The sequence below is a fragment of the Manacus vitellinus genome, unplaced genomic scaffold (assembly GCF_001715985.3).
Source record: "Manacus vitellinus isolate BGI_N305 unplaced genomic scaffold, ASM171598v3 scaffold_22_pilon, whole genome shotgun sequence".
Lineage (NCBI taxonomy): Eukaryota > Metazoa > Chordata > Aves > Passeriformes > Pipridae > Manacus > Manacus vitellinus.
Window position 1 is genome coordinate 1,729,881 of NW_021939632.1, and position 12,915 is coordinate 1,742,795.

General features: G+C 37.3%; 1 protein-coding gene across 1 annotated transcript in view; it reads right to left on the reverse strand.

The window, feature by feature from the left end:
• Positions 1 to 1,002: 1,002 nt before the first annotated feature.
• Positions 1,003 to 12,915, reverse strand: part of CCDC93 (coiled-coil domain containing 93) — a 76,762-nt gene continuing 64,849 nt past the window's right edge. The window contains exons 17-23 of the mRNA XM_029959884.1: positions 12,139 to 12,210; positions 11,763 to 11,871; positions 8,546 to 8,628; positions 5,524 to 5,561; positions 4,063 to 4,147; positions 3,174 to 3,287; positions 1,003 to 2,181 (exon numbers count right to left, since the gene is read on the reverse strand). Coding sequence (XP_029815744.1) covers positions 2,128 to 2,181; positions 3,174 to 3,287; positions 4,063 to 4,147; positions 5,524 to 5,561; positions 8,546 to 8,628; positions 11,763 to 11,871; positions 12,139 to 12,210 — 555 coding nt within the window. The 3' untranslated portion in view covers positions 1,003 to 2,127. The remainder of the gene's footprint in view (positions 2,182 to 3,173; positions 3,288 to 4,062; positions 4,148 to 5,523; positions 5,562 to 8,545; positions 8,629 to 11,762; positions 11,872 to 12,138; positions 12,211 to 12,915) is intronic.

Below are 12,915 nucleotides of genomic sequence, written 5' to 3' on the forward strand. Positions count from 1 at the left end.
TATCAGAGGAAATGGCACTCAACACATACAGCCTGTGTCAGAAGGCAAGGATCTATCCCCTTTTCATATCTCTCCAGCCTTTTTCTTCTCAGTTTCACAGGAGTCTTAAGGCAAAGATAAGTGTCCATCTGCCCTGGTTTCCATCTGTTTTAGAATCAGTTATAATCTGGACTCTGATTTATTCCCTATGAGCAGTAACTGCATCTTCACAAACCTCGGATTTATATCTTAGTCAAAATTACAAACTCTTAGCCAGAGCAATGGCTCTAACATTTTCATACTCCTCGTTGAAGTTTCCAGGTTACTGTGTTTGTAGCAGGTAAGCATAAAATTTAACCTTATACTGAACAAATAATCACATCATTTATTCTACATCCAAGTTCATTACTTATCCTACCTAGGAAATTTTGCTTGATGGCTAAAGCAATTTTGATGAAAATGGTAAAACCCAAATTGAAACATCCACTCAAGTTCTTTTTTTGAGAATTCCACAGTACAGAAATACAGCACAGTTTCAATTCTCAAACAGGTTTTCTTGTTGCCAAAGATGAATTATTTGATCTACAAACTAGAAAGAGCATAACAGTTTTTATAGAGGGCAAAGTTTGTAGATAAGAAATAACGTCACCTAGTATCAAAGCTGACTACAAAGTCTGCAAGTTTCCTTCTTTGAAGGAAATGCTGAATATAATTTTTTCCTTCTTTAAAGGGACTTGGAATCTGATTTTGCCTTCCTTTCTCACTAGCCCTGGGCAGACTGACTTTTTGAACAGATACAAGAGGAGCAGCCTGTGTCTGTTCAGTCCCTGACTCGTGTGGGAGAGCAAGGTACCAGTTGGCTCAGTAGAAAGGTTTTCTTTATGTTTGTGCTGAAGGAACAAGATGTCACAAAAACAGCATCTCATTTCACTACTGACACAATTCATCTTTTAAGGCACTTGTAACTTGAGAGCCTGGTAAAGCTCCTAAGGCAAGTTCCACCTTAAAGACACGATAGCAGAATGTCACTGGATTCCAAACATCCTTTATTTTATATTTGCTGCCATAGAAAGTAATTGAACAGCACTGTCATCAGGGTCATTGGGAAAAAGGAACATGGATTTCTTCTCCTGAAGATGTGACGTACATTAAGAAGTCAGTCCAAAATCCTGGTGTTAAGTACAAAAAGCAACTGTTTGAATTATAAAATACTGTATATACAGATATAAAAATGTTTCAGAAAGTGTCCCACAAAGTTTCTAAACTTTCAAGATCAAATCTTCAGCAGGGTAAGTAGGTGGTTGTCTTCAAAGGTGAGCATCAGTTCATTTGAGCACAATGTCTCAATCTTTATCTTCCTATATTACAGGTGACAGACTGATTTTCATCCCAGCCAGGGATAACATGGTAGTCCTAGTGATTAAGGTGTTTTTTCCTGGAGCTATTAATTTAACAAGCATACTCTCTATATATAAAAATGAAATTTCAAAGAAATTTATACAACAGCTAGACTTTATAAAAATATAGATCTATAATTTTACACCAGGACTTATCCAAGGTAAGTCTCCATTTTCTTATGTCTTAACCATTAGAAATTAATTTTTATCCTTTGGAATCCTATCTATGGCTAGACTGGAAATTAAAGTAATGTGAAGTTATTAGGTGGTGAACTGAGTTTCAAGAATCTCATTCTGTGGGGGTTTTTTGGGTCAAAATTAACAAAATACTGCATTCTGCAGTGCTCGTCTTGTGGTACTGGACATATTACACAGTACATATCTACTTATTCCAGAATCTTGACCTAATTCAGTGTTAAAACCCAAATAAAAACCATCTCCACTGTTCTTACTGTGGGAAAAAAAAACAAACCCAAATCCAAATAAATAAAATTAGACAGTATTTCTATTTTGCTGTACTGTGTTAACTCTTTACTGTGTAGTGGAGGCAATAATGAATAATACAAGCCATGTGATGAGGGATTGTAAACTGAACACATACTGGAAAAAACAGACTTTTACAGCTGTGTGTATATATTTTTTTATATATATATCTATATATATACATCTACATTGCAGTTATAACTGTCACCTCACAAAAGAGATTCAATGGACTGAACAATCTTCTATAAATTTCCCTAGCTGGCGTTCTTCAGGAAGAACTGGCTTTCAGCTTGGACAGCAGCATTTCATTCTTACGGCACTCCTGTGAACAGAAAGCAAACATAGGAGGAGGTAGTTGCTCTTTACTAGTTGTATCTCCACATCAACAAAACCAAACGCTTTTTTTTTTTTTGAAGGATCTCCAAAATCCAAAGTAGTCTGGAGTGAGTGATGAGCTGAAGATAATTCCTATTCATCCACAATGTTATTCCAGTGATCATACCCATTAAACTTTGACATGCAAGCCAAAAGGAACACTGCTTGACCATTCATCTAAAGTTGTAACAAGTAGCTAAAGCAAATCCAGCAATGGAAGAAAAATGGGTTAAAAATTAAATAAATAAACCTCCACCTAAGTTGTGCAACAAGGATGTAAAATTCTGTATGTCAAACAAGCAGCTGAACAGTCCCTGTCATTCTCCCAGAGCACATTGTCTGAAACAGGAAGAAACTGTCTCAGAACAAAGCAGGACAAATTACAGAAAGATGTTTTTCCTCCAGCATCTGAAGCCAAATGACAATTTTGCCTGGCAGCACTCCTTTGTCATTCATTCTTATGGAGACAAGAATTAACAGAAGTACAAGATGATTAAAAGCTTGGGAAAGGCTGAATCAATGAAGTGTTAAACGGTGCTTTCACAGTCGTTAGACAACAAGGCTGGTTCCCAAAGGTATTTATAACTACCAAGAATCTGCACTTCCTCCTTATTCACACACATTCCCTCAACCCTCTTTGCTCCAGCAAAGAGACTGCTCATAAGTCTTCAAGAAATTCCACTCAGAACCCTAAATATGCATCTTGCTTGATAACAAATTATCCTCCCTGTAACAGGGAGGGATGCCAATCTAGCAGTGAAAGAGGAATTGCCAGAATCAAGGGTCCAAGATTCACATGGAGATAACCACCAGGATACATCATGACCATGGTGTGATAAGCATCGTGGCAGGAAATCTCATGCATATATTAGTGCACAAATCAAGTCAAAATGGGTCACTGAACATTTGACAGTTTTACATCAGCAAAAGTGCTCTTACCTCTTTAAATTCTTTCACTGTTTTGAAGTAAAGCCTCTGTTTCTCTAGAAGCTCTAAGTATTCATCATTCAACTGGTCTCTTCGCATTTTGTTTTCTTGCTTCTTCTTTTCCATCTGTTGGTGTGTAGGAAGGATAAGAGATCATACATTGTACATGGAATACACACACAGATATCCTGCATAAGGAACAACTATCTGTAAAACACAGTGGCAGACAGATGCCTCATAAATGATACCTAGAAACCTAGTGCTGAAGCCCCAGTAGCAGTGGCACTATAGATGGCATTTGGAAAGCAGCAAAATAGCCCCCAATGTTAGCAGAACAGTTTTGTCTTCTCTGAACCTGTCCTCGCCCACAAACCCTTTCACTTGCTATGTGGACACAACACACTCAGCAGTAAAGCTCAGCCATTTCTCAACCAGGTCAAAAAATCCATCTAAGTGGATTCAACAGGTGAGGACTGCAACTAAGACAAGGGATGGTTGGAACTGAGGTGCTGCTGACCTTCTTCAGCAGCAGAGAACAGCTCCCATGAGCTCCAGCTGCCTGAGGTGCAGCTCTGACTGCACCCACACAATCCAGGTGGAGGACCTCTCCCTGAGTTCAGTGACATTCAGCTGTCTCAAGCATTTAAATCACTACACTGCCAATAACCAAGTTATGGGGTATAAGCTTCCTGTCAGGTGTTATAACACCTCTGTTCTACTCTGTTCATTAACATTTAGTGGTGAGAAGTCTCTTATCAATGTGAAAAGAGATAATATTTGTTAGCTGCTTGCTTTATTTGCACCTCACATAATGGATCTCTCCACATACAGTTATTATCCAAGAGGCTTTGCTGAAATAACCTCCAGGTTCTAGCAAAGAAAAGTGAGAGGAGTCTCAGACCTTCATTCGATTCTGTTTGATGCCTTCTACAATCTGCTCCATCTGCCGTAAAAACTGCTCACGAGAACCAGAAGATGCCATTGCTCTGGAAAGAAAAAAATGTAACAACTGACAGGGATGTGAGACACCGTGTCTCAGCTACAAGCTCAATGTACAAAGTGTCTTGTACATTTAGCCACATCCAAGAATTCTCATTGCTTAGTGTTCTGTGTAAAAATTCATCTTTGCAATCAGTGATTTCAGTAACAGTGCAGGTCTTCAGCTGCTATAAGCTACCAAAGAGAGGGGAACAGACACTGCGGAGCTCATCACAAGTGTTGTCCCTCTCAGTTCCTTGTTCTCATGTGCTGTACAGAAATAAATTGCAAATAACTAAATAAAAGCATAAATTTTTAAGAAAAAAATCACTGTTATGAATGTTAAGGAAGTTAGTAGAGGTCTAGGAAGTCAGAAAATATTCACTAAGCAATTTCAGGCCCTAACAGGGAAAGCCTAGAAATCATTTTAGACTTTAACATATCTTAAACAGAGCAAGAAAAAATAAACCAAGGAAAATGCAATCCCCCGTGCACACCCCCCCAAAAAGCCCCCAGTCCAAAGCCCAGCTGTCAATTACAATATTGGTTTCTATTGTCTGGACAAAAGAATCTCATCACCGAGCAAAACAGATCTACAATCCCTGCTTCAAAGGAAAACATCTGAAATAGTAAATTCCTGGGTTTTGTTGTAATTATTGTGTTGGATAACATAATAGGAAAAAAAAATTAAAAATAATTCTGATCAAATACAGAAGGTCACAAGTGTATAGAAGAAAGTAAAGAGATAATTACTCTGAAAAAAAAAGCTTAGAATTTCATAACAGAATTATAAAAAAATATAATAGGAAGAACTGTTTAAAACTACTAAATGGCCATCTCCTCCCCCATGACTCTCTTGAATTGAACTGCTGTGACAAAAATTCCTAATGGGCTTTTGTTTCTGAAATCAAAAAGATCCAGAGAAAAATAAACATTGGCTGCATCACAGACTGATATTTGACCATGAACTTCCAAGGGAACCATGATTTTACATAAGGACTTCACACTATATCAAAACCTTTAAATACAGAGTTGTTTTAAAATAAACATGTCTGAAACATGTCCCAGTCTGATGTTTTGTACATAATATAATAACCACAACTTCACAAAATGGAGGAAAAGATTTAAATTAATGCCAGGAAAATTATGACGGAATTTCCACATCTAAAGACTCAGATATTAAAAACATACGTTGGCTATAAAAGTCTGGGGAATCATAGACTTGGAATTACCTAACCGGCTTAATCAGAATTAATAAACTATTTTATAAACCAGTTTATGATTAAAAAACTTTAACAAATTTTTAGTCTCTCTAACTGATGCCCACCACCATTCTTCCAACCAATTCTTTGCCACTATAAAGAGATAAAGGACCATTACTTACTGATGGAAGTTGTCATGAATAGAATTTAGTAAGTTAACCTGTAAATTAGAAGAACAAAAAAGAAGAAAATATACATTTGTCTTTTCTGGTATGAGTTCTCACAGACAATAAGATGAAATTTAGTTCAAAAAATTGACTATAGAGATACTGCCCTGAAAAGCAGCCAGCTGTATGAAAATCATCATAAGCTTTCTTTCAGGACAAAACCCACGATTCTTCTGATTAGTAAAATCTATTTCAGTGGTGGAATCACAGAAAGCAGAAGTAGGTCTTGAATCACAAATGAGATTTTTAATTTCACTGACACTCAATGATATCACTGAGAATTTTCTAGTACGATGACTTCCCAAACTAAAGCCATATGGTAAAATGGCCTGTACACATGTCCAAAATGTGTTGAAACTTGACATTAAAATACCTTATAGGTACTGGCCTAGTGTTCAACAGTGACTGTGCACAAGCACATCACAAATAAACAGAAAAAACCTCCACTCTGAGACTGGAACCACACACTGTATTGTGATGAAGTATCTCCACACAATCCTGTGAAGACTCACCAAGCAGTGCAGGCACAGCAGGTGAATTCCTGCCCTGCTTTCATCATGCAGATGAGTTTTACAGGTTTCTGAACTGCATCATTACTTGCTTTGCTTATATGTACTTTACAGGATGCTAGAAGATGAACTTGCAAAAGGTACAGAATGGCATTTCACTAACAGTGCACTGACTCAACACAAAAATAGCAACAGCATCACAGGACTATTTTGTTGCTTGGTATAAACTCCTCCAACTAATTAAACTATATTCAATATATCCCATGTAGCCACCTTTGATTTTTGTCTTGGTTTTTTATGTATTGCTGAGAATATTAAAATTCAGCAACTAGCAATTAATGTGATCTTTTCTCTTGGTTTCGAATATATCTTGCAAGTCTCCTGTGATTCAGCCTTCCAAGCAGTTTCTCCTTTTGATGAGTGTTTGAAGTGTTCTGCATTAAACAAACCCAAGTGTAGCAAACAGAATCACCTGCCCCACTGCTGTGGGAAGCTGAACCCATCTCTCCCAAATTTAAAACCTTCCACCTGGATGAGACAGCAATAAGCACATGCATGGCAGAATCTGCAGGTGTTCCTGACCTTCCCTTGGAAAATTTAAACAAACAAATTCTGAACAGACTCCAGAGCAGCCCAGATGCTTAAGAATTCCTGTAATTTACAGGACAGAAATTGTCGCATGACTCATCATATCAATGATCAAATCAATATTTGCCAAATCCACATCCCTGCCTCAAGACTCTTCCAATAAGTGTGTGTTTGAGAATGTAGTTACAGTTTATACCACAAAGTATTCACGTCATGAAAAGTAACACTGCACAGCAGTACTGCACAACCACTGCACAGGAAGATGTGATGTGTTACATTACAGTGAATCAGAGTCTGCACCCCAAAATTGAAAGACATTATGAAAAAAAGGAGTTCAAAAAGCATTTAAAAAATCTTCCACAAAATAATGATGAAAACATGAACCATGATCACACAGACCATTCATGTCAGAACTAAAACCTCCACAGCCAAAATTTAACTTCAGAGTAATTCCTGCTATTGCTATTTTAAAGCAATGATGCTCAGTGTGTTTTATGAAAGGGTTGGTTTGGGAAGGAGAAAAGAAAAAAGAAATAAAAATCAGGAATAAGACAAAGTGTAAGTATATTCCAGAAATCTTTGTGAGGCACAGATGCCAAAGGCATTCTTTGTACATTACTAGACAATATTTAATTGGTGAAACCTCAGTTCTCATATTAAAAGCGACTCAAGGAAATCTCAGTGATATTATACATTTAACTAAGTTAAGATGGTATCAGAAGAACAGTCAGAATTCTCCCTGTGAACCCCCAAAAAGGCACTGATTTATTTTGACAAGAGTACTTCCAATTTATATATCAGTGAAATAAATCTGCTCTGTATTCTGTTGCCTGTTGTTTATGTGCCCATTTCAAAAACAATCTTGGCGTGCTTTTAAAATTTGCAGGCTTGCCCTCAAAACAAAAAAAACCAAATAAATCCGTATTAAACTCTAACCTAGGGGAGAAGTCAAAGTAATAAAAATTCTATAGCTGCTACTTAATGTAGTTTTTTTAAGTCTGGTATATGACTCTTCTGAATGGAAAAAATGAAAACTACCCAACAAGTAGATTAGAATCAGCTACTTAAGGGAAGGAAATGGTTGCTTATGATCTTTGAAACCAGAGATACAGTGTCTTTACACAGTCAAAAATTTGACCACTGCTGTCTGTCAAACTAAAATATATCTAAGTAATGCAAAACTCACTAATCTGTTCTTATTTCATCAGAATAAACAGAGAAGCCTGAAGAATCAAAACATATTTTAAAAGTAAAGTCATAATTTTTGTCAACTCTTGACAACTCCTTTTTCTCCATCTTTACTGAAATCAGATGTTTTGTCATTGCCAAAAAAGAAAGCTGAAATCACTCACTTAAGTTATGCCTAACAAAGAGGTGAACCCTGTATGGCTGGGAGAGACAAAAACCAAGCTGCTTCCATGAAAACTACTGTTCTGATACAGTAAAATCACCAGTGGCTTCAGTGCAGACAGGCTCAGACCCTGAGACCTAACTCTGATGTTGCTGACAGCAGCTGGAATTTGCTCTCCAAAGTTATTTCCTGGAGCATTGGTTCATAATAAAAGATATTGACAAAAACGAGAAAAATAGGGCAATTTGGACCTGTGATAACATGACAGAGATATTTGTTAATCAAATGTTACGTTTTGTGAACACAGCAAGTGGTTTAAACATGGTGTACTAACATCAATTCTCTTACAACACAGACCATTTCCCCTCCAAGATTAGAAATATTCCTATGAATCAGTTGTTCCATTTTTATTTACAAAGACTGGTAACTCTGCTATGACAGGACTGAATATGGCGAAAGCCAAGTAAAAACTTTTTATCTCATTCTCCACAGATGGAATATTTAGAAAACAGTAATAACAACTTCTTACCTCCTTTTCCAAATATACTTTCTTATCATCCAGTGTATTATAAAGAGTAAAAAACTGCTTCGTTTCTTTGTGAGTTGCTGAGACTGCAAACAAAAAAAAAAAGGAGTAGAATAATAAAAGAACATGAGGCAAAATGGAATCTGTAGAAATACTTCATAGGCTTTATATAACATACTTTCCACTATCAATAATGGAACACAGTCTTTAATACACTTTGGAAAGATGTTCCCTCTGAATGTAAATCTCAGTAGGGTTTCCAGCTATCATCTTTTATAAGGACAAACACAGCTCAGTGTCTAAATTAAGCCTCAAATGCTGACAGTCCTTTATGGCAACATATGTTGGCACCATCAGCCTGTCCATCCTTTCTTCTCCAGTTTTACTCTTACAACACACAGGTTCCTGTGCTGCTCACAGTGGCCCTGGCACAGCTGTGGTGTTGGAGAGGCACAGGCTGGGCAGGGACAGACAGACAGTCTGATAGTACTGTGTGGGAATAAAGTGCATTAGACTATATATTTCCAGCTGCACAGGTGCAAGGTGACCAACAAAGCTTTTTCTGATTCAAAGCCTTTTTTATCTTCTTAGAATCTATTCATGGTGATAGAATTAAATAATACTTTCTAGTTTAGGTGTTTATAGCAGATGTTGGTCAGAGCTCAGTGGGGAAGGTAAGGCTCAGCCATGCCTTCCCTTTGGGCCTACAAGGTGATGCCTGATACTCAAATCTGCTGAGTGCTCTTCTTTTCTTCAATGCCTAAGAAAACCCAAGATATTTGTGATTCCCAAGGAAAGAGTTCAACATAGAAAGACAGTCAGCAGAAATCATTAATATATTAAGTACTGTCTAGAAACCAGAACCTGGAAAAAAATACATGGGTTAAAAAAGATAAACCTTGGTGAAATCATGCTCATTACATCACACTCTAAAGGCTAACCAACTGCCATCTTTAAATAATACCTTTATGGAACTAATACACTTGGCTAAGCTTTTCAATAGAACCATTTACAGACAGAATGACTTCCTTCCCACAGTACAACCTCACTGAAACTTCCAAAATTTTTTTAAAAAATTCCAGCTTTTGATTTGTACCATCCTCTTCTCCAGCTGAAGCTCAGGAGCAACCCACAGCCCAAAGTTGTATGTCTTAGTGACAGAAGTTCAGCAGTGGCTACTTCTGCAGTAGGAGATGCTTGGGATCAAAGAGCTTTGTCAGTGTCACAGTACAAATGTGACATGTTCTGCTCATGCCACAGCCTCAAGGAACACACTGAATACCAGGAGCCTGGAAACAGGAAATCAGAAAAGCCTGGCACAGGTCGACAAATTAGTAAGGGCTGTTCAGTATGTTCCACAAAGATTTTCCAAAAGGTAAAATCATGTTGCAGCATGAAAAACTGCAGAAACACAGGCAACAGGCTTATGTCAAGTGTGGTCTCTTAGTTAGTCCGGGTTTTGCAGAACTGTTGCCAAATGGAACCAAGGCTTTTCCCAAACCACTTCCTTTGTGCAGCTCTTTCTGTTCTTGCAGCAGCTCTGGTAGTCTAGATTTTTTATGGATTCCATGTACCAGCTGAGAAAACCTCTCAAGATTTCCACTGGGCAGAATGTTGTACCAAGTTATGAAGCCTTATGGGCACACACCAGAACCCGTGTAAGGTATGACAGACAAAGAAGAAGAGGAAGAAAGAGCCAATTGGCTCGTTGATTCTCTTGAAGCCTCAGCTTAATGTTTTCAATGAAAGAGGCTCTGTTAGGTAAAAAATAAAGCACTGAACATTGGAACTGAAAAGCATTCTAGTACAAAAAAATCATAAAATCACTAAGGTTGGAAGTCATCGCTGAAGGTTCTTGTCCAACACCCCTTGGATCAAGGTTCAAAAAAATCAACTCTGAAGGTCATCTGAATCTGGCTAAATGAAAAGCCTCTACATAACTCTAAAATTACCACAATTCACAGAAAGACTGGCTAGAGATTGTCAGCTCACTTTTCCAGAAGCTTAGCCTGTATGACACAAGTTGCCAACACGACTGAGCACTCTGTTATCCTGAGTTACTACACACTGTACTATAGAAAACAAAGTCCCATAAAATTCAAAGCATCTTTAATCTACCACAAGCTGCACAAGTCTCTTTGATTCCAATCTTTCTGTACTTCCTATATAAATGAAGCTCAATCATCTGAGCAGGTGGATGCTCTGACTAGAGACTGAATTAATGCAAGACAACAAAGTTCTTTGTAGCTGGACCTGATTAAATGAACTGCATGGCACAGCAAAGAGGGGGGAAGAAGTACTGGATTTTTACTGACATCTCTTCCATGTATTGAGTTAGACAACACACATGGAAGACAGCACATGACTGTGTCACTAGAGATGCCTCACCAGGGCAAAGGATCTGGATCACAGTTAGATAACCAGACTGGAGCTGCTCAGCCCTCAAGAGCTTGGTTCACACACATATTTAATAAATGCAGAATATCTTTAAAACATTAGCTAGTTCTTTCTGGTAGACTTAGCTTATGCTAATATACAAGTTCATTAAATATATACCAGTAAGCACAGTGGTCTGTTACCAGTTTAATGAACAATTTTGAAATTTTATTCCATTTGCATGTTCCATACCATCCATGCACAGCAAACACACTCCTATCCAAAAATTCAACTGAGCACACTTCCCAATTTTATTACTTCTGATCATAGAAGCTAAAGACAATTTGTACTCTCTTTCTACCAAGATACTGCAGGATTTTACTAATCAAAAATTAAAGAAAACAGTCCCTTCAAGAGACTGCCTTTTCTTTGTAGTTCTTGACACAGTTTGGTTCAGAATCAGATATTTCACTTCAATGAAAACAACGAATGCAATCTAATGGTAAGGTAAATTAATTAAACACAACTCAAACTTACAGCAATCTCATTTGTCAATGGTAAATTAAGGACTTTCTAAACACATTGGTCATTAACCTAAACGACAGAACCTGTTGCAGACAAAATTTACTCCAGAGATCTTGTGCATTGAGTTTCACCCTCAGGAAAATGCTTAAAGCCCAGCTTATAAAACCTTGAAAATATGGTGTAGAACACGAATACCAAAAGACCCTTAAAATACCACAAAATTAATAGTGTTGTTGTTACATGCCATATGCTTAAAATGCAACTGCCCTCCTTTCAGGGCTTTAGCCTTCAGCAGGATGTTCCTGCTTGATATACATACCCTGACTGTAAAGTTCAATAAATCTCTTCTGATACTGTGTGAGCTCAGCTCGGCTGGGTACTTCATCAATCTTGCGCTGTAAAATGGCTATTTCTCTGTTTCTTCGTGCCTGAATAGAAAGTTAGGAGGGGAGAAAACAAAGCCTCTTCTTGTTCTCTTCTTAAAATGGATGAAGCCCACCCCCCCAGCAATACTTTGTTACTAAATAATTTATTTTAAAAAAGAAAAGCATTGGCTGAGGATCAATTTTTTTTTGTAATTGATTTGTGGCAGAAGAACTTGTTAAAATTAGAACAATGAAGAGAAGTATTAGAAGTTACAAGAGAAGAAAAATGTCAACAATTTCATACAAGTAAATTCACAAAGAGTTACTCACCAGTAACAGCCGGATCTTTTGAAGTTTCTCTTTCTCAGCTTGGTACTGCTGTTCTATGATCTTATTCGGCTCCTAGAATTTGAGAACCCAAAGCAATTGTGTATTAAAGTAGCATATAAGAGCTGTAGTGCAAAAATGGGCAGACTGGGTTTGTTTTCTGTTTTTCTCTATCTTCCATTTAACGGTGCCCATAATGACATTGCCACTTGTTGTTCTAGTTGTTTTTTTAACAATAATTCATAATCTGTATTAAAAACCTGACACATCTACTGTAAGCAAGTGCATTTAGCTAGCTTTTAATTTTCGATATTTTAGTTTAAGATTTGTCAATAGTATTTGCACTGCTTTCCAAGAGTCGAACTTTAAATATGAATCAGAAGATTGTCCGTACCCTTCGTCTGAGTGTTTATACTTTGATTCAGTGGTGGGTTTAAAAATAAACAAGGCATCAGGAGAGAACATAAATCCTCTGACCCATTCAATATTTCCTGGATTATGGACTTCAAGGTAACTTTTTCTTGTTAAAAAATTTAAGGTTTAGGTTTACTTTCTAATTTTTTCATGCTGTGTTCAGAAGGACAGCAGCATCACAGAACTTCTGATCTACCTCATCTCAGAGGCATGAATGTATCAAATGTTTACCTATGGAAAATACAAATCATTCAAGCTTTTCCTTTTCTGTTCATTCATTATTCATTGCCATCACTCTGGATGCAGTTGTGTTGAAGCCTAACTTCTGACAGCTGCTCACAGCATGCAATGTACCGAGCCACTGAA